At 58.5% G+C, this 20,965-nt stretch overlaps 1 protein-coding gene across 1 annotated transcript in view; it reads left to right on the forward strand.

The window, feature by feature from the left end:
- Window positions 1–20,854, forward strand: part of LOC102427124 (E3 ubiquitin-protein ligase HERC2-like) — a 43,169-nt gene extending 22,315 nt beyond the window's left edge. The window contains exons 9-35 of the mRNA XM_014450183.2: window positions 1,074–1,211; window positions 2,322–2,541; window positions 3,137–3,237; window positions 3,626–3,782; window positions 5,243–5,353; window positions 5,891–6,062; window positions 6,594–6,767; window positions 7,380–7,568; window positions 8,086–8,237; window positions 8,706–8,863; window positions 8,945–9,058; window positions 9,417–9,668; window positions 10,196–10,389; window positions 10,681–10,881; window positions 12,003–12,231; window positions 12,321–12,445; window positions 14,430–14,608; window positions 14,985–15,169; window positions 15,523–15,678; window positions 16,349–16,534; window positions 17,599–17,754; window positions 18,195–18,298; window positions 19,187–19,337; window positions 19,787–20,001; window positions 20,249–20,381; window positions 20,467–20,594; window positions 20,689–20,854. Coding sequence (XP_014305669.2) covers window positions 1,074–1,211; window positions 2,322–2,541; window positions 3,137–3,237; window positions 3,626–3,782; window positions 5,243–5,353; window positions 5,891–6,062; window positions 6,594–6,767; window positions 7,380–7,568; window positions 8,086–8,237; window positions 8,706–8,863; window positions 8,945–9,058; window positions 9,417–9,668; window positions 10,196–10,389; window positions 10,681–10,881; window positions 12,003–12,231; window positions 12,321–12,445; window positions 14,430–14,608; window positions 14,985–15,169; window positions 15,523–15,678; window positions 16,349–16,534; window positions 17,599–17,754; window positions 18,195–18,298; window positions 19,187–19,337; window positions 19,787–20,001; window positions 20,249–20,381; window positions 20,467–20,594; window positions 20,689–20,811 — 4,403 coding nt within the window. The 3' untranslated portion in view covers window positions 20,812–20,854. The remainder of the gene's footprint in view (window positions 1–1,073; window positions 1,212–2,321; window positions 2,542–3,136; window positions 3,238–3,625; window positions 3,783–5,242; window positions 5,354–5,890; window positions 6,063–6,593; window positions 6,768–7,379; window positions 7,569–8,085; window positions 8,238–8,705; window positions 8,864–8,944; window positions 9,059–9,416; window positions 9,669–10,195; window positions 10,390–10,680; window positions 10,882–12,002; window positions 12,232–12,320; window positions 12,446–14,429; window positions 14,609–14,984; window positions 15,170–15,522; window positions 15,679–16,348; window positions 16,535–17,598; window positions 17,755–18,194; window positions 18,299–19,186; window positions 19,338–19,786; window positions 20,002–20,248; window positions 20,382–20,466; window positions 20,595–20,688) is intronic.
- The last annotated feature ends 111 nt before the right edge of the window (window positions 20,855–20,965 follow it).

A 20,965-nucleotide genomic window follows, 5' to 3' on the forward strand; every position in this document is an offset into this window, starting at 1 on the left:
CGGTCCCTCAGCCCACGGGCTCTCACCCCCAGGACCCCTGGAGCCCATGGCAGACACCCCCTGACAGGATGCCGTGGGGCTGGCGCAGGCTGGGCACGTGCACGGCTCACGGCTCACAGCTCACAGCTCACGGCTCCAAGTCCCGCTGGGAGGCTTGCTTCTCAGAGTGTGGGCTGTCCCTTCGTCCAGGAGAGTCAGACCAGAGGAGGGCGTGTGCCCTCAGGAAGCCGAGCTAAACCGCTGCTTCCACAGCGAGGGCCAGAGTCCACGTGTTCACGCGACCTCCCCAGCGCGCTCCTGGCTGAGCCCTGCCGCTGCACGCTCGTCCTCCTGGGTTCCATGCGTCCTTAGAGACCCCTCGCCGTCTGTAACACACTGTGCTCTCTTCCACGGACTAGAAGTGAGTTTCTAGTTGTGTTGTTAGAAAGTGATTTACTTAGTACAGAGCCTCGAAGACAGGACGAGTTTACACTTCAAGGTTAAGTTGTTCATTCTTCTACACTTGCTGGGTAAGGAGTGTCATGACATTGGCTCTTGACTGGACTTTAAATGGCCGGTGCCGGGAAGTCATGGTTCTCAGCTTTCCCTTGTGTCCGGCGCTCTGTCCATGGTGCTGGCGTCAGCAGTGGCTCTCAGTGGGGGTGGAGGAGGGCGGGTGTGGGGTGGAGTGGTTGCCGAGTCACCCTCCCTTTCCAGGGACACAGTGGGAATCACTGGGTAAGAGCAGTTACTATGAAACTCAAGTAGGTGGATGCCAAAGACGACGTTTATTAGTTGTAAACTGGAGTAGGAAGTTGATGGAACATTTGGAAGCTGCTTCAGAGAATTTGAGTGCCGTACAGGTTTCCTCGTTAAAAGGGTTATGGGCAGTTCCTTTCGTCGTAAGTCGCACTGTGCCTGTTACGGCGATGACTCATGTCATTAAAAATAATCATCAAACGTTCCGTTATGTCCATGTTGTAACGTCTCCTTCCCATTTCCGGGAGGGGCATCTGCAGGGAGGCAGACAGGTGGATGTTACATTTTGAAAAGCAATTTATAGATTAAAAAGCATTTTTAACAAATTTTTTCAGATGATGGTGTTGATACTCAAAGTGGGACAAAGAAAGAAGATCTGAACGACAAAGACAAAAAGGATGAAGAAGAGACCCCTGCACCTGTGCTCAGGTCCAAGTCCATCCTGGAGAGCTGGGTGTGGGGCAAGCAGCCAGGTAGGGCTCGGAGCCTCGGTGCTGGGGGCCTGAGCTGGCCCTCACTTTCCAGGTGCCATCGGTGGCTTTTGGGGGGTTATGGCATTTAGAAAAATATTACTCAAAATGTTTTATGTTGTAGTAAACCGTACATAATATGTAATCTATGACTTCTGTTCCCCCCTCCCCCCCTTTTTTTTTAAATCCTCACCTGAGGATGTTTATTGATTCTTAGAGAATAAGGCGGGGAGAGAGAGAGAGAGAGAGAGAGAGAGAGAGAGAGAAACACATTGATGTGAGGGAGAAACATCCACCGGTTGCCTCCCTTACCTGCCCCCTTTGTGCTGTGACTGGGGGTCGAACCTGCAACCTTTTCGTGTTTGGGATGATGCTCCAACCAGCTGTGCCACCCAGTCAGGGCCAGTTTCATCCCTTTGGTTTTTTGTTACCACCTGAGGATATTTTCTTCATTGATTTTTAGAGAGAGTGCAAGGGAGGGGGGAGGGGGAGAGAAACATGGATGTGAGAGACACATCGATTGGTTGCCTCCTGCACATGCCCCAACAGGAGCCTGGGATTGAAGCACTCAGGCATGTGCCCTTGACCAGGAATCGAACATGCCACGGTTCCGTGCACGGGCTGATGCTCTAACCACTGAGCAGTGACCTCCTGGGGCATGGGACCGTGCCCAACCAACAGAGCCAAACTGGTTAGGGCAAGAGACAGTGTTTTATTTTGAATTTGGTTTCATAACATGGACATAATGGGTAGAGATTTTCTCTCTGTCTAGAAAATGTGCTGCTGGCAATGACTAACTTTATCATTTTGTGTTGAGAACATTCATACCACGTTTACAGAGAGTCAGACTACCACGGTGGCTAAGCGTGGCCCCCGCGTGTCCTCCTCACCTGGTGACTGTGGGAGTTCTCTGTGCCTCCGTTTCCTCCCCAGGAAACACACACACAGCCCTGCCGGTGGCTGTGAGGGCTCCCAGTCACCTCGGCTGCGCAGGCTGAGCCCTGGGTTTGCCTGAGGTGCTCGCGGGGGGGCGGGGGGGGGGCCTGCTGCCGTCATCCTTCGTTACAGCCTGTGCCCGGCTGCTGAGGGCGGGGTCCTCGTCGTGTTTTCCAGACGTGGGTGAGCTGAAGGAGTGTCTCTCAGTGCTGGTGAAGGAGCAGCAGGCCCTGGCCGTGCAGGCGGCCACCAGCACCCTGTCCGCCCTGAGGCTCCGGCAGCGGCTGGTCATCCTGGAGCGCTACTTCATCGCCCTGAACAGAGCCGTGGCCCAGGAGAGCGCCAAGGTCAAGTGGAAGAGCAGCAGCAGCTCTCTGCCTTCTGTGGACAAGAAAAGGTAACCCCGAGTGAGGACCATCCGGGCCGCGTGGAGGCGGCTGCGTGTGCAGGGGAGCTGGGGGCTGTGGGGACAGGCCTCGTGGTGTGCGAAGCTTCCTTTTCCTCCCCTTCTGGAGGCTTTCTCTCGTTTGGGCCATGGCTTCACCAGTTTGCTCATACAGTAACAGGCTCAACCTGCACCATTATTTCAGCCTTTGTTTTCTTCTAAACCTTTTTAAAAACTTTTATTGATTTTTAGAGAGAGGATGGGGGAGAGAGAGAGAGAAACATCAATTGGCTACTCCTGCAGGTGCAGGTGCCCTGCCGGGAGTGGAACCTGTCACCGTTATGTGTGTGTCTGGGACGATGTTCCAACCCACTGAGCACACCAGCCAGGGCTCGAACCTTTTTAAGTTTCTCTTTTCTGTTCCTGAAAGAGAATACTTGTCCTTTACAAAGGGCATTTGGTAAGCGTTTTAAAAACCACGAAACGGGAAGTCCCTGGTGAGCCTGCCATCTAAAGAAACCCATGGCCCCGTCGGGTATGCACCCTTGGTAGGGCCCCTGGATTCAGTGCGCGCCTCCTCTGACCGCTGTCCCCCGTGTCCCCGCAGCGCCCGGCCCACAGGCAAAGGGGTGGAAGGCCTGGCAAGAGTCGGGTCCCGAGCTGCTCTGTCCTTCGCCTTCGCCTTCCTGCGCAGGGCCTGGCGGTCAGGTAGGTGCCCCGGGGCTGCTGCCTGCGCTCAGGCTCCGCTGCTCTCCTCGCTGTCCCCCCACGTGGCCTGGGCCCGTGCCAGGGGCTGTTGATGCCTCCTTGGCTTTGTTCATGACGGAGAAAAGGTCTGTGCTTCTTAAAAATGTGCAAAAACCCCTGCAGGGCCTCAGACCTGACTACTTTCTAGGAGAACAAGAAGTTAGACTTGCTCCTGGGAGAGCCGTAAAGTGCAGCATTGCCTTGGGGACGACTTTAACATCGGTCTCTGGAGTCCCTGCAGTGGCTCATGGCGAGGAGAGTGGGGGGCTGACAGTGTGGGCGGGGCCCCTGTGTGAGGGCTCGGGCCGCCCGGGACGGGGTGGCCTCCCTGACGCGCGTGTGTGCCCAGGGGAGGACGCGGACCTGTGCAGCGAGCTGCTGCAGGAGTCCCTGGACGCCCTGCGAGCCCTGCCCGAGGCCTCGCTCTTCGACGAGAGCACCGTGTCCTCCGTGTGGCTGGAGGTGGTGGAGAGAGCGACCCGCTTCCTCAGGTCCGTCGTGACCGGGTGAGTCCGCACGTCTTCCCGCGAGCGCTGCGGCGAGCTCGGTCTCCTCCCCTTCTCCGTAGCTTTACTTCTTTAATTTGCCGGTGACGTGGTGAGACAGTCGTGTACCTACCGAGTGACCCCGACCTTCCAGCCCCCGGCACACGCCTGGTCGCTGCGGTGCCGTGCGCTCCGCCCTGTGCTGGGCGCTGCCTCCGGGCTGCCTGTAGCTGCCAGGGCTCCGCAGGCGGCTTCCTGCGTGCCCTCCGCCCTCTCAGGCCCCTGGTTCCGGGTCTGGGCTCTTTTCAGACGTTTGACTTTGCACACCTGATGGACCCAGGAGTGGGCGGGAACGTGAAGATGCTTTTGGATTCATTTTCACACATTTTAGTGTTCGGGGCTCAGCCTTTCATCAAGTATTGGAGCCCCTATTGTGCCTCCCCCTGAGAACGTGCCTGCCATCCTGTGAGTGATGGGCGTTGTCTTAAGAGGCAACGTAGGACTGAGTGACTGCTCAAGACGGCATCTTCCACCTGCGCCCAGTCTCCCGCTGGACATGAGCTCTGGTCGTGGGGGCCGTGTGTTTTGTTAATGGTTTTAAATTAAAGACACACACACACTCAGTACTGAGCCCGCAGCACAGACACACACACACTCAGTACTGAGCCCGCAGCACAGACACACACACACACTCAGTACGGAGTCCGCAGCACAGACACACACACACTCAGTACTGAGCCCGCAGCACAGACACACACACACTCAGTACTGAGCCCGCAGCACAGACACACACACACTCAGTACTGAGCCCGCAGCACAGACACACTCAATACGGAGTCTGCAGCACAGACACTGCAAGGTCACTGCCGTGTCCTCTCCTGCAAACAGGGCCTCCTGTGGTCTCGGCGCCGAAGGACCATGGGCTTGGCTCCCCGCGCGCCGTGGGCTGGGGCCTGTGGGTGTGGAGGGAATTTCAGAAGTTGAGCTGTAATGGCGGTGCTTGAAGACTGCCTTCCCATCTTGGTTAAGAAGACGTGTCACTTACCATTTGGGAACCAGGAAAAGTTAACGTTACTTCTTAGATCACAGATAAAAATCAGCGCAGGCCTATTGCCCGTAGACTCGCGGTGGTTCTAGAAATTGACCCTTCAGTTGGGAGAGGACTGTGGCTACTCGAGCCCCTCCCCTGTCCCTGACTCCCGAAGGCGCTCTAACCACTCTCCTACCCGTGATGTGAGTAGAGCACAGGTGAGGTTGTGCTGCGGGGCTTGGGCTGTGTCTTCTAATCACCGACAGCCCCCGGCGCGGCGCTTTCACGGGAGACGTGTCTCTGACGGAATTTCACAGCGAGTCTCAGCACCGTGGTTCTCGGTGTGAAGAATATGCGTCTCCCTGGGAGAGCCGTGAACATCCTGCGTTGTTTAGCATGCTCTCCTGAAGCTCCGCCTCCCTTTGTTCCTGACTCTCTGCTGTGATTTCAGGGATGTTCACGGGACGCCTGGCACCAAGGGGCCGGGCAGCATCCCCCTGCAGGACCAGCACCTGGCCCTGGCCCTCCTGCTGGAGCTGGCCGTGCAGAGAGGCACGCTGAGGTGAGGCGCCGCGCCCCGCGTTCAGGAAACGCCTCGGCGGAACCTCTGGTGTGCGTTCTGGCGTTTCACCGACTCCTCTGTGGTTATAGCCAAGAGCCCTTTCTTTCCAGGGCGCTCTCTTCTTCACACTGGGTGCACTCAGCTTTGTTTACTTCCTGTTTTGTGTTCACCTTTCTAGTAGTCTCAGAATTGTTCCTTTTTCTTTTTCTTTTCTTTTTTATAAGAGAGAGAGGAAGGGAGCCCGGCAATGTGACTCAGTGGTTGAGCATTGACCCAGGAACCAATAGGTCGCCAGTTCGATTCCCTGTCAGGACACCTGCCCCATCTATAGGCTGCCTCCCTCCTGCCCGCCCCCCACTAGGGATCGAGCCTGCAACCTGGGCATGTGCCCTGACCAGGAATCGAACCCTGACCTGGTTCATAGGTCGGTGCTCAACCGCTGAGCCACGCTGGCCCAACGTGCTTTTGTTTTTGACAGGCTATTGCCAAAAAAAGTTCATCTGCTTTTCTAGAGAATAAAGGTATTTTCTCTTCCAGCCAAATGCTGTCGGCCATCCTGTTATTGCTTCAGTTGTGGGACAGTGGGACTCAGGAGACGGACAACGAGCGGTCCGCGCAGGGCACCAGCGCCCCCCTCCTGCCCCTGCTGCAGCGGTTCCAGAACATGCTCTGCGGCAAGGACGCCCCTCACACAGAGGGCGACACCCTGGTGAGTGTCCTCACGAGGCTCCTCGCTTCTCAGTCGTCCTCAGAGCCAGGCTTCTGCAAACAAGGCCAGAGCACGTGTCCGTGGGGGTGGTCGCCGGTCGTGGGAACGCGGAGGCTGGTGGCCGAGCGTGCCCTGGGTCTGACCCCTGCCCCGGCCGCTCCTGGAGGTCCTCTCTGAGAGCCGTAGCCGTTCCAGGGGAGAGCTGCCTGATGCTGGTGTCACGAGGCGGCCGTGAGTGAGGCGCCAGCAGCACCAGCTCTCCTCCAGCAGGTGCTGCAGTTGGATGACAAGAAGTGGGTTTTGTTCCAGTTCTCAAAGCCGGTCGTGGGGCAGCGCCGTGTTCCTGCGAAGCTGCTCTGGGTCCCGAGGCCCTTGGGGTGCGGAGCGCGCGGTGCCAGGCGTGTCACGGCTGCGTGTGCAGGGGGGGTGCAGGGGCGTGTCAGCGCGCCAGCGACAGTTGTCACCTGATGGCGGAGGGCAGGCTCGCCGATGGGGAATCACTGCCTGAGGTGGCCTGTGCTTCCCTTCCAGCTGCTTTCGGGCCCTCTAAGCCCCAACGAGAGCTTCCTCCGGTACCTTGTCCTCCCGCAAGACAGTGAGCTCGCCATCGACCTGCGACAGACGGCCGTGGTGGTCATGGCCCACCTGGACCGCCTGGCTGCGCCCTGCATGCCGCCACCGTGCAGCTCCCCCACGTCCCACAAGGTGTGTGCGGCGACGGCGTTGTTCTCGATGGCCGCGTTAGTGCACCCCCAGACTCCTGTGTGCGGGGTGGTGTTGGGGGGGCTGGCTCAGAGCCTCTGGCTCCACGCTACCCTTCCCGCCTCTTTTGTTTGTTTGTTTAATGTATTTTTATTGATTTTAGAGGGGAAGGGAGAGGGAGAAAGAGAAACATCAATGATGAGAGAGAATCACTGATCGGCTGCCTCTTGCACACCCGACACAGGGGGGTGAGCCCGCAACCCGGGCATGTGCCCTGACTGGGAATACCACTGTGACCTCCTGGTTCATAGGTGCACCAACCATGGAGCCACACTGGCCGGGCCGCGTGCACTGCTTTTTCATGGGCTCTGAAAAGTAAACGCTGTGGAAATAGCCGCTCGGTCACTTGGTCTTGTCGGAGGACGGGCGATGTGGGTGTGCCGAGGGGCTCCGTGCTCTGAGTCGCCCGCTCTGCACGTGCTCGCTCTTTACCTTGCAGGGCCTCGGTGCCCTCCAGGGCCAGTGCTGCGCCAGCCTGCAGCGCCCTTTCTTTTGGCCGAGAGAGAGGCTCTGCTGCTGCCCTCGAGAACGTGTGCTTCCTTTGCCACCTCGCAGGGGTCTGTGCAGGAAGTCATCGGCTGGGGGCTGATCGGATGGAAGTGCTACGCCAACGTGATCGGGCCCATCCAGAGCAAAGGCCTGGCCAACCTGGGCGTCACGCAGATCGCCTGTGCGGAGAAGCGCTTCCTGATCCTGTCGCGCAACGGCCGCGTGTACACGCAGGCCTACAACAGCGACACGCTGGTGGGTGCCTCCTCCCATGCCCAGAGGTTGTAAGCGTCTGTTCGCTGCCTGTTACTTGTTACGTTTAAAACCTTTGTCACAGCCTTTTGTCACGATCGTGAGGCAGACTCCCTTAGCTGCCACGATCAAGGATCCTCACGGTGACACTCCCGACTGAGGCTCCCACTCATAACCTGCCTCGCGGGGCAGGCTCATGGGACTGGGGCCCGGCAGGAAGCAGGAGGGCGTCCGGCCGGGGGGCAGTGGCAGGTCGGGACGAGCGAGTTCCTGTCCAAGGAGGTGCTCTCCGCCTCGACTGAGTGACTGCTGCTCGGGCAGCCTGGTCCTGCCCGGAGCGCTGGGAGGCCTCCATTGGCGCTGGGAGGCCTCCATTGGTGCTGGGAGGCCTCCATTGGTGCTGGGAGGCCCGGGTCCTTCCGGGTCGTTGGGGTTGGTAGGGTGGGCAGCGGACCGAAGGGAGCGTGCTGCTCCTTGTCGGGCTCACTCACGGTCACGTCTTCCTGTGCTTGTCCATTAGGCCCCACAGCTGGTCCAGGGTCTTGCCTCCAGAAACATCGTGAAGATTGCAGCCCATTCCGACGGCCACCACTACCTGGCCTTGGCCGCCACTGGCGAGGTGTACTCCTGGGGCTGCGGGGACGGCGGCCGGCTGGGCCACGGGGACACCGTGTACGTGCAGCCACCCTCTAACCACGCTCTCCGTGTTTCCCAGCGACTCCGACACGCAGGGCTGGGCGGGAGACGCCGCCAAGGGTGCCCAGCACGGGGTGGCATCTCCCCCAGCTGCAGCACTTGTGGCTCTTGTCCCCGCTTTCACCACGCTCTGCACCCCGTGGAGTGTTCTGGAGCAGAGCCCCAGTCCTGTGTCTTCAGCGTGACGAGGTCCCCTCCTAACTGAACTGTAGTGTTGCTTCCTCAGGGTCAGAAGTCAGTCATTGAACACCCCGCGTGGGGCTGTGGGTGACGGGGGGTTCAGAGGCCAGTCTGGAACAGCTCCGTGCGTCCTCACAGCACCACTTCGCTCTTCCCGCTGGATGCCGGGCTTGGCATTGGGCACTCGCTTAACAAGCGCCCGGGAGGTGTTGGAGGGCTCTATTCCCTCCTCGTGGCAGGAGGCAGCAGCTTCTCTCCCCACAGGCCCCTGGAGGAGCCCAAGGTGATCTCCGCCTTCTCCGGCAAGCAGGCCGGCAAGCACGTGGTGCACATCGCCTGCGGGAGCACCTACAGCGCAGCCATCACCGCCGAGGGCGAGCTGTACACCTGGGGCCGCGGCAACTACGGCCGCCTGGGCCACGGTGCGTGGGCGCCGCGCCCGCCGAGCCTGCGGGGGGGCCTCTTGTGCGGGACCGGCCGTCACGGAGCCTGTGTGTTTGCAGGCTCCAGTGAGGACGAGGCCATCCCGATGCTGGTCGCCGGGCTGAAAGGCCTGAAGGTCATCGACGTGGCGTGCGGGAGCGGGGACGCCCAGACCCTGGCCGTGACCGACAACGGTGCGTGGAGCCCGAGGCCCGACCGCTCTCAGGACGGGGAGGGCCGCTTCCCGGAGGGGGGGCGGGAGCTTCGCAGTCTCGGTGGAAGCACGGCCTTGAGCTCACTCTGTCAGGGCTGGGACTTTGTTTCTCATGTAGTGAGATGAGAAGAAACCACGCTCTCCCCTGGTCAACTGCTTCTGCGTTAGCTGAAGTGTTGAAGTATAAACTAGATTTCATTTGGTCCCTTCCCCCCCACCCCCCTGCCCGTGCAGCATGAGCTGTATTCATCCGTGGTCTGGATCTGGGTGCTGGGGGCTGTGGGGATTAAAGTCCCACGCAGACCTGCGGCTTCGTCCTGAGAGGCCTGTGTCTCTAGGTCAGGTGTGGTCCTGGGGAGACGGGGACTACGGGAAGCTGGGCCGCGGGGGCAGCGACGGCTGCAAAACGCCCAAGCTGATCGAGAAGCTGCAGGACCTGGACGTCGTCAAAGTTCGGTGCGGCAGCCAGTTCTCCGTGGCTCTGACGAAAGACGGCCAGGTGTACTCCTGGGGCAAAGGGGACAACCAGCGGCTCGGACACGGGACCGAGGAGCATGTGCGCTACCCCAAGCTCCTGGAGGCCTTGCAAGGTGAGCGAGCATGGGGGGGTGCGCTGTGACCCTAAAACTGCTCTTAGAACAGAGTCTCCTTGGCACGACCGTGCCTTGGGACGGGAGAGTATGACCAAGTAGTTAATAAAAATACACTTGTCGCCCTCACCGGTTTGGCCCGTGCATAGAGCGTCGTCGGGGGCCTGCAGGAGGCAGCCAGTCAGTGATTCCCTCTCATCATGGATGTTTCTATCTCTCCCTCTCCCTTCCTCTCTGAAGTCAATAGAAATATATTTAAAAGAATACACTTGTCTCTGAAGCTGAAAATCTGAATAAGGAGGAAGAAGCAACAGCTTCTCTTTATGCCCTGGCATTATTTTATTCGCAGGCTGCAGGTCTCAGTAAACTGTAACTCATAAAACATGACAAGTTTTAATAAATAGCTGAAGCAGGTGAATTGGGCGTAACGTTAGAGCAGCGCGTTGTCTGTTAGAAGGTGCCCTGGCTGCCTTCCTGCCCGAGTGCCCGGGGTAAATGTCTGTATTGCCGCGTTCTCTGCCCTCCAGGGAAGAAGGTGATCGATGTGGCCGCAGGCTCCACCCACTGCCTGGCTCTGACCGAGGACAGCGAGGTGCACAGCTGGGGGAACAACGACCAGTGTCAGCACTTCGACACCTTGCACCAGACGAAGCCGGAGCCCTCGCTGCTGCCCGGGCTGGACACCAAGCACATCGTCGGCATCGCCTGTGGGCCGGCCCAGGTACTGCGTGTGGCTGCGCCTGGGACCTGTGGATGTGGGTTCTGTGTCGCCCACCGCGGTGTGTGCCGTCCCATGTCCTGTGCCGTGTCACGCTCTCCATGTGTGTGCCATGCGTTTACTTCCCGTGCCCCCGGCACTGGCCAGGACTCATGGGATGTGGAGTAGGAGTGGGAGGGTGTGTCCTGGCCTGGGTCCTGCAGGGGGCCGTTCCGTCTCCCGTCATTTCCTGTGCTGGGAGCAGACCAGTCGCTGAACGTGTAGATCGTCTTCGTTCTCGTGTCTCCTCCGCAGAGTTTCGCTTGGTCCTCGTGCTCCGAGTGGTCCGTGGGCCTGCGCGTCCCTTTCGTGGTGGACGTCTGCTCAGGGACCTTTGAGCAGCTGGACCTGCTCCTGCGGCAAGTGAGCGAGGGCATGGACGGCACCGCCGACTGGCCGCCGCCCCAGGAGAAGGAGTGCATGGCCGTGGCCACGCTGAACCTGCTGCGGCTGCAGGTAGGAGAGCGCCCCTCCCGTGGGAGCAGATGTCTCGGTGTTTGTTGGAACGTTTATGAGTGGAGGGGGCGGGTTTTTAGCCGGTCTAACTGCTAAGAAAATGTTTGAATGTTTGGTGATCTTATTTTTTTTTGGTAATTCTGTGGCTTAGTGCCAAGAAAATAAATTTTCTTCACAAAGTAGAGAGAAACGTTGATGTACAAGAGAAACGTCGCTTGGTTGCCTTCCTATAGACTCCCCAACTGGGGATCGAACCATAACCAAGGTATGTGCCCTGGTAGGGAATCGAACCTGCAGCCTTTCAGTGTAGGGTGGTGCTCCAACCAGCTGAGCCACACTGGCCCAGGCTAAAGGGTGTCTTAAAAATACATTTTTATTGATTCCAGAGAGGAAGGGAGAAGGGGAGAGAGAGAGAGGAAGAGAGAGAGAAACATCAATGATAAGAGAGAATCATAGATTGGCTGCCTCCTGCACGCCCCCTACTGGGGATCGGGCCCACAACCTGGGCACGTGCTCTGACCGGGAATCCAACCCGCCACCTCTTTGGTTCATGGGATGACGCCCAACCAGCTGAGCCACATAGGCCAAGGCAGGGTCTCTTTTTACCCACAACCTGGGCTGGGCAGTGTGTTGCCCTCAGGCCCTGGCTGGCTGGCAGGAAGCTCATGGTCAGTCCATCGTGGTCAGTTTGGGTCTCAAGCCTGAGACTTCGTTCTGCTCCGCTGTGTTCTGTGGAAGTTCTGGTTTGGACCTAGTATACTCTCAGCTTGGCTGGGTCTTTTTTTACGTTTTTAGGTTAAATTATATTCGTAGTTTTTCTGTGTTGGGTGCAGATGGTTGGGGTGGGTTTTCCACATGGTTTAACCTCTGTTCTTCTTGAGTACATAATAAGTATTTCCATGTAAGTATAGTTGGGTGTTAAATATTCCTCATAAAATACCTTACCATGGGTTTTCAACCATTCTGGGGAAAATGTTTATAGTCTACTTTTAAAAATACACGTCCTTGAAGTTTCTCCTTTAACCTTTGAATAAAACGCAATTGGAGGTGTTCTGTCTTTTTGGTGAGATTGGAAACCCGCGCTTTCGGGCGCTAAGTGACGGTTGTTTTTGTCCTTTCAGTTGCATGCTGCCATTAGTCACCAGGTTGACCCAGAGTTGCTTGGTTTAGGTCTGGGCAGCGTCCTCCTCAACAGCCTGAAGCAGACCGTGGTGGCCCTGGCCAGCAGTGCGGGCGTGCTGGGCACTGTGCAGGCGGCCGCCCAGGCCGTGCTGCAGAGCGGGTGGTCCGTGCTGCTGCCCACCGCCGAGGAGCGGGCCCGGGCGCTCTCGGCTCTCCTGCCCTGTGCAGGTGCGGGGGCGGGGCAGGGGCAGGGGAGGAGGGGAGGGGCCGGGAGGGGATTGCCTCCACTCACATAGGCGAAAACGTTCCTTTTCCAGTTTCCGGCAATGAGGTCAATGTCAGTCCAGGCCGCCGGTTCATGATCGATCTGCTGGTGGGCAGCTTGATGGCGGACGGAGGCTTGGAGTCGGCCTTGACTGCAGCCATCACTGCAGAGATCCAGGTACGGCCGGGCGTGTCCCCGGCAGGGAGACGGCTGGGCACCCTGTCCTGCTGGGGAGGAAGCAGCAAACCTCCTCTTGCAGGAATTACTAAGAACCCGAAGCGGGACTTTGGGTCCCATCCAGATGTGTTCTGTGGCTCAGTCCTTTCTCTGTGTAAGCGGTTTTGATGGGTCAAGTCCGATACGATGCACTCCCTTTACGTGTCTCAGCAAGTGGTGGTGACAGACACGGGACCGTGTCATGGATCGCTTCCTGCCCCGGGCGTTGGGCTCCCCTCCTAGTGCAGGTGCCAGTGCTGTGTCCCAGGTGCAGTCACTGAGTAGGTCCTGTTTGTGTCGCTGTATTTTGCCGGGATCACGGTCTTCAGGCTCGTCTCTGCAGGTGTGTCGTGACGGGGCTTTCCCTGTTGGCACTGGTTGTGTGACGGTGGCCCCACTTCTCTGTTCCTTCTCCTGTTTGTCAACAGTCGGACTTTGTACAGCTGCTCTGACAGGCTGCGCACACGTCCTCTAGTGGATGCTCTCCCTTCTCTAGTAAACGCTGAGTTAGGTCCTGGGTCCTGGGTGATCGGTGCTGACAGTCCCCAAGGAGGCTGTGCCGTTCCCTTCCGAGCGCCTGAGTTCCAGCCCTTCCCTGACCCACCGACGTGTCCGAGGGGGCGTGGCTTTCACTGGTCTCTCAGGTGCTGCCTGGCCGTCCATAGCTGCTCTTGTTGCTTTCATTGTTGTAATCATTTTTTATGTAAAAACTTACATTGATAAAATTAGATGAAGTAAGTGCATTGAAACATGTCTTTGAAAACATACTCAAATGCTCTGATCACGCTGCGGGAGTTAGAAGGTGTGCAGACGTGGTGATGCAGTCATGACCACCACGCTCGCTGTGCCCTCCTCTCCAGGCTGTGCCGTGTGCTTGCCTTCCGTTTCCTCTTTTGACCTTCTCAGCCCTGTGGCGTGGACCACGTTATTTTAAAATTCCATTTTATAGACGGGACACGAGTGCCACAGACGTGGTGACTTGCAGAGGGGTCCCGACGGGCGAGGGGCAGGTGGGCTGACTCCAGGCAGCTGACCATGTGCTTACTGGCTCTTTGTGTATCTTCTTTAAAGATATGTCATCTAGTCCTTCTCCTGTTCTTAAATTGGGTTCAGTTTAACTAGAATTGTTGAGATGTAAGAACTCCTTCTGTGTTCTGGACACACGTCTCTTATCTGATATTAGAGGCCTGGTGCACGACACTCGTGCCCTGGGGGGCGGTCCCTCGGCCCGGCCTGCGCCCTCTCATAGTCTGGGACTCCTCGGGGGGTGTCCGCCTGCCAGCTCAGACATCCCCCAAGGGGTCCTTAGAGCTGCCGCAGAGGTGGGAGAGGCTCCCGCCACCGCCGCTGCACTCACCAGCTGTGAGCCCAGCTTCTGGCTCCCTGTGGGAGAGCCGCTCAGTCAGAAACCGGGCGCGCTGCTCCTTAGCGCTGCCTCGGAGGCAGGAGAGGCTCCCACCACCACCGCCACTGGGCTCGCCAGCCGGAGCAGCTCCTGCGTTGAGCGTCTGCCCCTTGGTGGTCAGTGAACATCATAGCGGCTGGTGGTTCTGCTGTTGGGTCGATTTGCATATTAGCATTTTATTATATAGGATGTGACTTGAGAATATACCCTCCCATTTTGTGGGTTGTTGCTTCATGTCCGCAAAGCAGATATTCGGGGGGCGGGGGGGGCAGATCTCACTGGTGGCCTGTAAGAGCCTGTGGCAGAGCAAAGCCTCCAGGGGCTCCTCAGAGTGGGTGGGGAGCAGCTGTGGCAGCCTGGACAGTGGTTTGTGGGACAGAGTCTGTTTAGAAACTGGGTGACGGGATTTCAGCAGGTGTGTGGGGCCAGGGTCACCTGGTGTGGGTGTCACTAAGGGGCGGCCAGGCTGTGGGGCCAGCCCAGGTGCCTTCACGCCGGTTTCCGAGATAACGTAACCAGATTCTGTTTTATAAACTGCAGGATATTGAAGCCAAAAAAGAAGCACAGAAGGAAAAAGAGATCGATGAGCAGGAAGCAAACGCCTCAGCATCGCATAGAAGCAGGACCCCGCTGGACAAGGACCTCATCAACACGGGGATCTACGAGGCCTCGGGCAAGCAGTGTCTGCCTCTGGTGCAGCTCGTGCAGCAGCTGCTTCGGTGAATGTGCTGGGTGTTCTTCGGCGGGTCCTGGGTTTTCCCTGGAAGATGGTGAGCTGAGCACTGGGAGCCTAGATGTGCTTGGCTGTGGAGGAGATGTTCTGAAAATGGCCTGGGCAGGTTCTAGTGTAAAGAGCTGGCTCTCAGCACAGGTGAGAGGACAGGCCGCAGCCTCGGAGTCACGTGGGAGGCAGGGGCGCCCTTGTGTTGGGGCGTCTTCTCGGTGCCTCCGCTCCCCGTGAGGCACCCTGGCTCCCGGGGCAGCGAGCCAGCTCGGCACAGGCTGCCGTCTGACCCGGTCTGTGGTGATTGTTTCGAGCACCTTCACTGTGTGGACGCCCACGCCTGCTTCACTTTGCGCCTCTCTCCTCTGCAGGAACATTGCTGCCCAGACGGTAGCCAGACTGAAAGACGTGGCCCGTCGGATCTCGTCCTGCCTGGACGTGGAGCAGCACAGTCGGGACCGATCCGCCTCCTTGGATTTGTTGCTGCGTTTTCAGCGCTTACTGATCAGTAAACTGTATCCAGGAGAAAGTGTTGGTCCGCCCGCCGACGCTCCCAGTAAGTGGCTTCAGATGTAAGTGTCTGCGTGCTCAGGCGGTGCGACACGCCTGTGCTGCACGTGCACGTGTGTGGGGCTCACACTCTGTAAGTGCAAGCATTCGGGGGACTCAGGTTGCTCCACTTTTTTTTTTAATGAATATTTCTATGTTAGACTCATCAGTATTTCTTTTCTCGTCGTCTTAACATTAAAATTTTGCAGACGTCAGGAATAGCATCCTTTAAGTTCAGGTTGGTCTGACAGACGACGTATCAGACGCACCACAGGTGGCAGTGATGGAGACCGACATGGTGTGGGAACAGCAAGTGAATGTGAACAAGGAAAAGTGCAGTTTTCTGAATCTCCCTTCCAGGTCCTGAGCTGATGGGCGTGGGCTCCCTGCTGAAGAAGTACACGGCCCTGCTGTGCACGCACATCGGGGACATCCTGCCCGTGGCCGCCAGTGTCGCCGCCACCAGCTGGCGGCACTTTGCCGAGGTGGCCTGCATCGTGGAAGGCGACTTCACCGGTACCTTTCTCGTTTTCCGCCTGCGGGCATGTGTTTCTTTTCAGAGACATGAGCGCTGACACGTACCATTTCCCAAACCTGCTCGCCTTGGCCCCAGGCGTTTCCTAACGGGGCCGTTGCCTTTGCTTCTGTGGTTGCTGGCAGCTCTGTGCCCGAGCAGCTGGTTTGGGAGTCATTGGCTATGACCATGGTTAGTGACAGTCCTGCACCATCGCAGACACCTCAGTGCTGAGGTCCGTGGTGGCTGTCTGATTGCATTTCAGCAGCAGCAGCAGCAAGACGCATCTCCCCTTCCAGGATCTGAGTAAATTCCAATATTGCGTCATATACTTTTAAGCTACTTCTGTGACATTAGGTCATTATTACTTTTTTCTGCTAATGAATTAGTTGTAAACACATTTTTTTCTGGATAAAAGATGCCAGTTAATACTTTGGTGTTGAGACAGTGGTTTTAGAATGTGTTCTTTTGACTCAAAGGGTTCTGCTCGATGCCTGTGCCTGCCTCTTTCAGGAGGAAAGATGACATGATCCTGTGGAGATGTGCTAAGAACAGCATCCCTCATTCTGTGACGTATCAGAGTGTAAACAGAGCTGGCTTATGCTCTGGTTCTGTAGGGCAAACGCTTCCGTTTGAACCGCACACTTCATTATGTTTCCCTTCCACCTGCAGGCGTGCTCCTTCCAGAGCTGGTGGTCTCCATCATCCTCCTGCTCAGCAAGAACGCGGGGCTCATGCAGGAGGCGGGCGCCGTGCCGCTGCTGGGTGGCCTGCTGGAGCACCTGGACCGCTTCAACCACCTGGCGCCCGGGAGGGAGCGGGACGACCAGGAGGAGCTGGCCTGGCCCGGCATCATGGGTACGGCCTCTCCCCAAGGGCTTTTCGGACGCGTTTTGTCCAGTCTGCCCTCGTCTTCCTCTCCACTGGGAGGAGTGCTTGTCCAGGAAGACAGGGCCTGCGTGTTGCCCGGGGCAGCGTCGGGAAGTGGGGGTTGTGTTTAAGGAAGGCGTTTCGTAGTCATGGTGGTTCCTCCTGGGAGGGGTGGTTTGGGAAGTTCTGGAAATCCTCTCTGGGTGTCTCCAGAAGGTACCGTTGAAGCGGTGAGATCGGGTGGCTGTGGAGGCCGGCGTGGACATGGGACGGCTGACTAGCGGTCAGCGTGACGCCGTCAGCCGCTGCACGCCCGTCCCACTGTCTGCGTGCACATGGCGGGGGGTTGGGGGGGAGCTCCTCTGAGCCTCGAGCTGCCGTTTTGAATCTAAGTAACCGCCTCTCTATGGTGGGACCTTCCAGACTCGTCCAGTTAAGTTGTGGTTCAGCTTTCATTTCATCACACGGAGGCCACGTCTGTGCAATAAGAAAATCACAGAATGAAGAGAGAAAACCCAGGCGGCCGTATCTGAAATCACTGATGTCAGTGAACATTGGGACTAATTACACAGTGGTGGTTGTTTTTAATGGGAAAAAAATGACCAAAGCAAGTTTTACATGATAATTTAATAGTGCTTTCCAATTAACAAATCGCCTTTAAAGTTTAAAGAACTTTCATTTTATAGGAATTTTGAGTGACTTATAAAATATATTTCGTCATATTCAACCCTGTAGAGAATTTTTATTCTACGCCTGTGGCTACTTCTAATGTAACTGCATTTCGGTCCTGTGCACATGCTCGGTGGAGATTTCCTCTCCCTGGTCTGTGGTCAGATTTGCTGGTCCTGCGGCTTCCGCCGAGGCACCCTAGTGTGCGGATCCCTGTGTCCTTGCTGGTCCCGTGGGGGGGACCGTGCAGCAGGCTGTGCTCGCCTCCCGTCCTGGTGCGGAAGTGTTTCCCCTTGTGTCTCTCACAGCCTTTGTTCTCGCCGTGGCTCCTGCTGGTCTGATGCATTCCCCTGGTTCTGTGTTTACAGAGTCGTTTCTTACAGGTCAGAACTGTAGAAACAACGAGGAGGTGACCCTGATCCGCAAAGCGGACTTGGAGAACCACAACAAGGACGGGGGCTTCTGGACGGTGATCGACGGGAGGGTGTACGACATCAAGGACTTCCAGGCCCAGGCCCTGAGCGGGAGCAGCATCCTCGGTGAGCGGCCTCGCGGCCCCGCCCTTGAGCCCTCCCGCGTGTCAGCATAAGCAGAGCCTCAGGCTTTCCTTTCGTGTGTTTATTTTTATCGAACTTCTTGCGGTTCCATTGGTTTATGACGTTGCATAGGTTTCAAGTGGACAGCTCCGTCACATCCCCTGTATGTTGTGTGGTCACCACCCAGAGTCTAGCCCTGGCCCCCATTTTAAACTCTCGGTGACTGTCCTGTCATGGAACTCGGGGGCATTTGAAGGACTTCTTGTCGTTTTGCATGATTTGTTCCACCACAATGCACTGGCGCGTGCTCCAAGGCCTGCCTGGCCCCGGCAGCCCTGGGAGAGGCTGAGAGGTCGCCGACCTGCCGGTCCACCTCCTGTCGCTGACTCCATTTCCGTGGAGGGTGGGCCCCCTGTGGAGTCGCCGCATCCATTCTGTTTCAGCTCAGTTTGCCGGGGAGGACCCCGTGGTGGCGCTGGAGGCCGCACTGCAGTTTGAGGACACGCGGGAGTCGATGCACGCCTTCTGCGTGGGCCAGTACCTGGAGGTGAGGCTGGGCCGAGGGCTGGCGGGCACCCTGCCCCGAGCGCGGGCCTCTCGCAGGGGCGGGGAGGGCAGTGCCCTGCGCGGTAGACAGAAGCAAGTGCCTTCACTCATGACGAGGTTTGTCACGTGCTGCTCTGAAAACATGACTTTTAAGGTTGTCAATTTGTAAGAAATGTAGACAGTTCCACACATAAAAAGAGGTTGTAAGCTTATGTAGCGGTTGGGGATGGCTTACTATCTTGAGCTTAATGCCGGACCATATGTTTTGGGAAGAACTGCCTGGTGGCATAATTCCTCCTAATAGAAACATGTCCTCCTACGTACTCGTGAGCCTTGGCGTGCGTGGCCCGGTTTGGTTTCTGTGGATGGATCCCGAGGCTGTAGGATGTGCTGAGTGCCCTGGGCACAGGGCTGGAGCGCTCATGAAGGGAAGTTAGCTTTCTTGTAAATTGTCTAATGTGACCACAGTGTAGGAGTGTTGTCACCCGCATTCTGCCTTTCTAGCTGTGTGAACACATTCACTTCCTCCGAACCTCTGGGTGACGGACTCACAGCGGCTCTTGTCACTCATACTTGGTTTCTCTCTGGCTTGGATGGAGCCGTTAGGGATGGTTTCTGACGCATGGCCCCCTGTCACTCGGAAGCTGCTGTGGGTCCCCCGGGGCCTGTCCTAGCAGAGCAGCTCTCCCCCGGGAGCCTGAGCTGCAGCGCCGCGGGTTGTGTGTCGTCTGTGTCTTCTGGCGGGAGCGCTGCTCGCGCAGGGCGTGGGCGCGGGGCCCGAGCGCCGTCTTCCTCCCGCCGCACGCCGGTCGAGGACAGAAGCTGGTGCGCGTCTTGCTGTGGCTGTGGGCGGCCGCTTCCTCAGCCTGACGGGGTCCCTCTTCCCCAGCCCGACCAGGAAGTCGTCACCGTCCCGGACCTGGGAAGCCTGTCCTCCCCTCTGATGGACACGGAGAGGAACCTGGGCCTGCTGCTCGGGCTGCACGCCTCCTACCTCGCCCTGAGCACACCGCTCTCGCCCGTGGAGGTCGAATGCGCCAGTAAGAAACACTCGCTCCCACTCTCTGGCCCCGGCTGTTTCAGGGCTCATGTGTGCAGGAGCCGGTGGCGTTTGCAGAGCGCTCCTGAGCGCTGAGCCCTGCGTGCGGGGGGAGGACAGAGGGCCTCGGGGTTGACTATCGGGCTGGGAGGATGTTTTGGGGGCACAGTTCTTGAGGAACATCTGCGGGGCCACCGTCTGTGCCTATGTGGAGTCCCTGCCTCCCACGGGGTGCGGGCTCCCAGGACCTGTCCGTGCTGTGTGCTCCGTGGTCTCACTGTGACTGCTGCCCACGCCTCCCTTCAGGGAGCCCTGCCGGGCGCGGCGGAGCGAAGGGGGTGGGTGGTCCGGCGTCTGTCACGGGAGAGCTGGCTTCCCGCTGAGCCCTGCTGCTCTCCGTGGGGTTGGGGAACGGCGCCTCAGGCTGCTGTCCGTGCGCTTGCTCCCTAGAGTGGCTGCAGTCGTCCATCTTCTCGGGAGGCCTGCAGACCAGCCAGACCCACTACAGCTACAACGAGGAGAAGGACGAGGACCACTGCAGCTCCCCCGGGGGCACCCCTGCCAGCAAGTCCCGCCTCTGCGCCCACTCGCGCGTCCTGGGCGACCACTCCCAGGCGTTCCTGCAAGCCCTGGCGGACAACAGCATCCAGGACCACAACGTGAAGGTGAGGCGCCCCCAGGGGGTGTCTGTGTCGCTCAGGATGCCGAGAGGCCAGCACCGTCTGCTCTTCCTTCAGCTTCCCGAGCTTGGCTGACGGGTTCTTGGGGGGCTGCGTGGAGATGAGGGGGAGTCGGCGTGACGTGCCCGCGAGGGTGTGGGAGCCTTGCTGGTGGCCATGCATGGGGCTGTGCCCGGGGTTAGAGCCGCGGCGCGCTCGGTGTCGACAGTCACCCCCCTGCGGTCTGTGGCAGGACTTCCTGTGCCAGGTGGAGAGGTGCTGCAGGCAGTGCCACCTGACCACCCCCATCAGCTTTCCCCCCGAGCACCCCGTGGAGGAAGTGGGCCGCCTGCTGCTGTGCTGCCTCTTGAAGCACGAAGACTTAGGTAGGAGCCGTGAGTTCGCTCCCAAGGCCTCTGACACCCGCGCCGGCCACAGCTGTTCCATGGCGCCTTGTCCCCGTCTCTCCAGGGCACGTGGCGCTGTCTCTGGTCCACGCCGGCGCGCTCGGGGTCGAGCAGGCGAAGCACAGAGCGCTGCCCAAGTCGGTGGTGGACGTCTGCCGGGTTGTCTACCAGGCCAAGTGCTCGCTCATTAAGGTGGGTCGGTCCTGACGCTCCTTCGGCTGTGCGGACGGAGGGCCGGTCGGTCGAGGGTCCGTGGTTCAGTCGTCCCTTCGTCTCTGACGGGTAGACGCACCAGGAGCAGGCCGCTCCTACAAGGAGGTCTGCGCGCCCGTCATCGAGCGCCTGCGGTTCCTCTTCAACGAGCTGCGGCCGGACGTTTGCAACGACCTTTCCGTCCTGTCCAAGCTGACGCTGCTGAGCTCCCTTGTCCGCTGGCGGCGGGTCGCCCAGAAGATCATTCCCGACGGCAGGAAGAAGAGGGGTGAGGGCCGGCGGCCCGGGCGGGAGGGGCTGCGTCGGGTGGCTTGACACTGTCCGAGACGTGACCTTCGACCTCAGCCCCC

The sequence above is a fragment of the Myotis lucifugus genome, unplaced genomic scaffold (genome assembly GCF_000147115.1).
Source record: "Myotis lucifugus unplaced genomic scaffold, Myoluc2.0 scaffold_1807, whole genome shotgun sequence".
NCBI classification, from domain to species: domain Eukaryota; kingdom Metazoa; phylum Chordata; class Mammalia; order Chiroptera; family Vespertilionidae; genus Myotis; species Myotis lucifugus.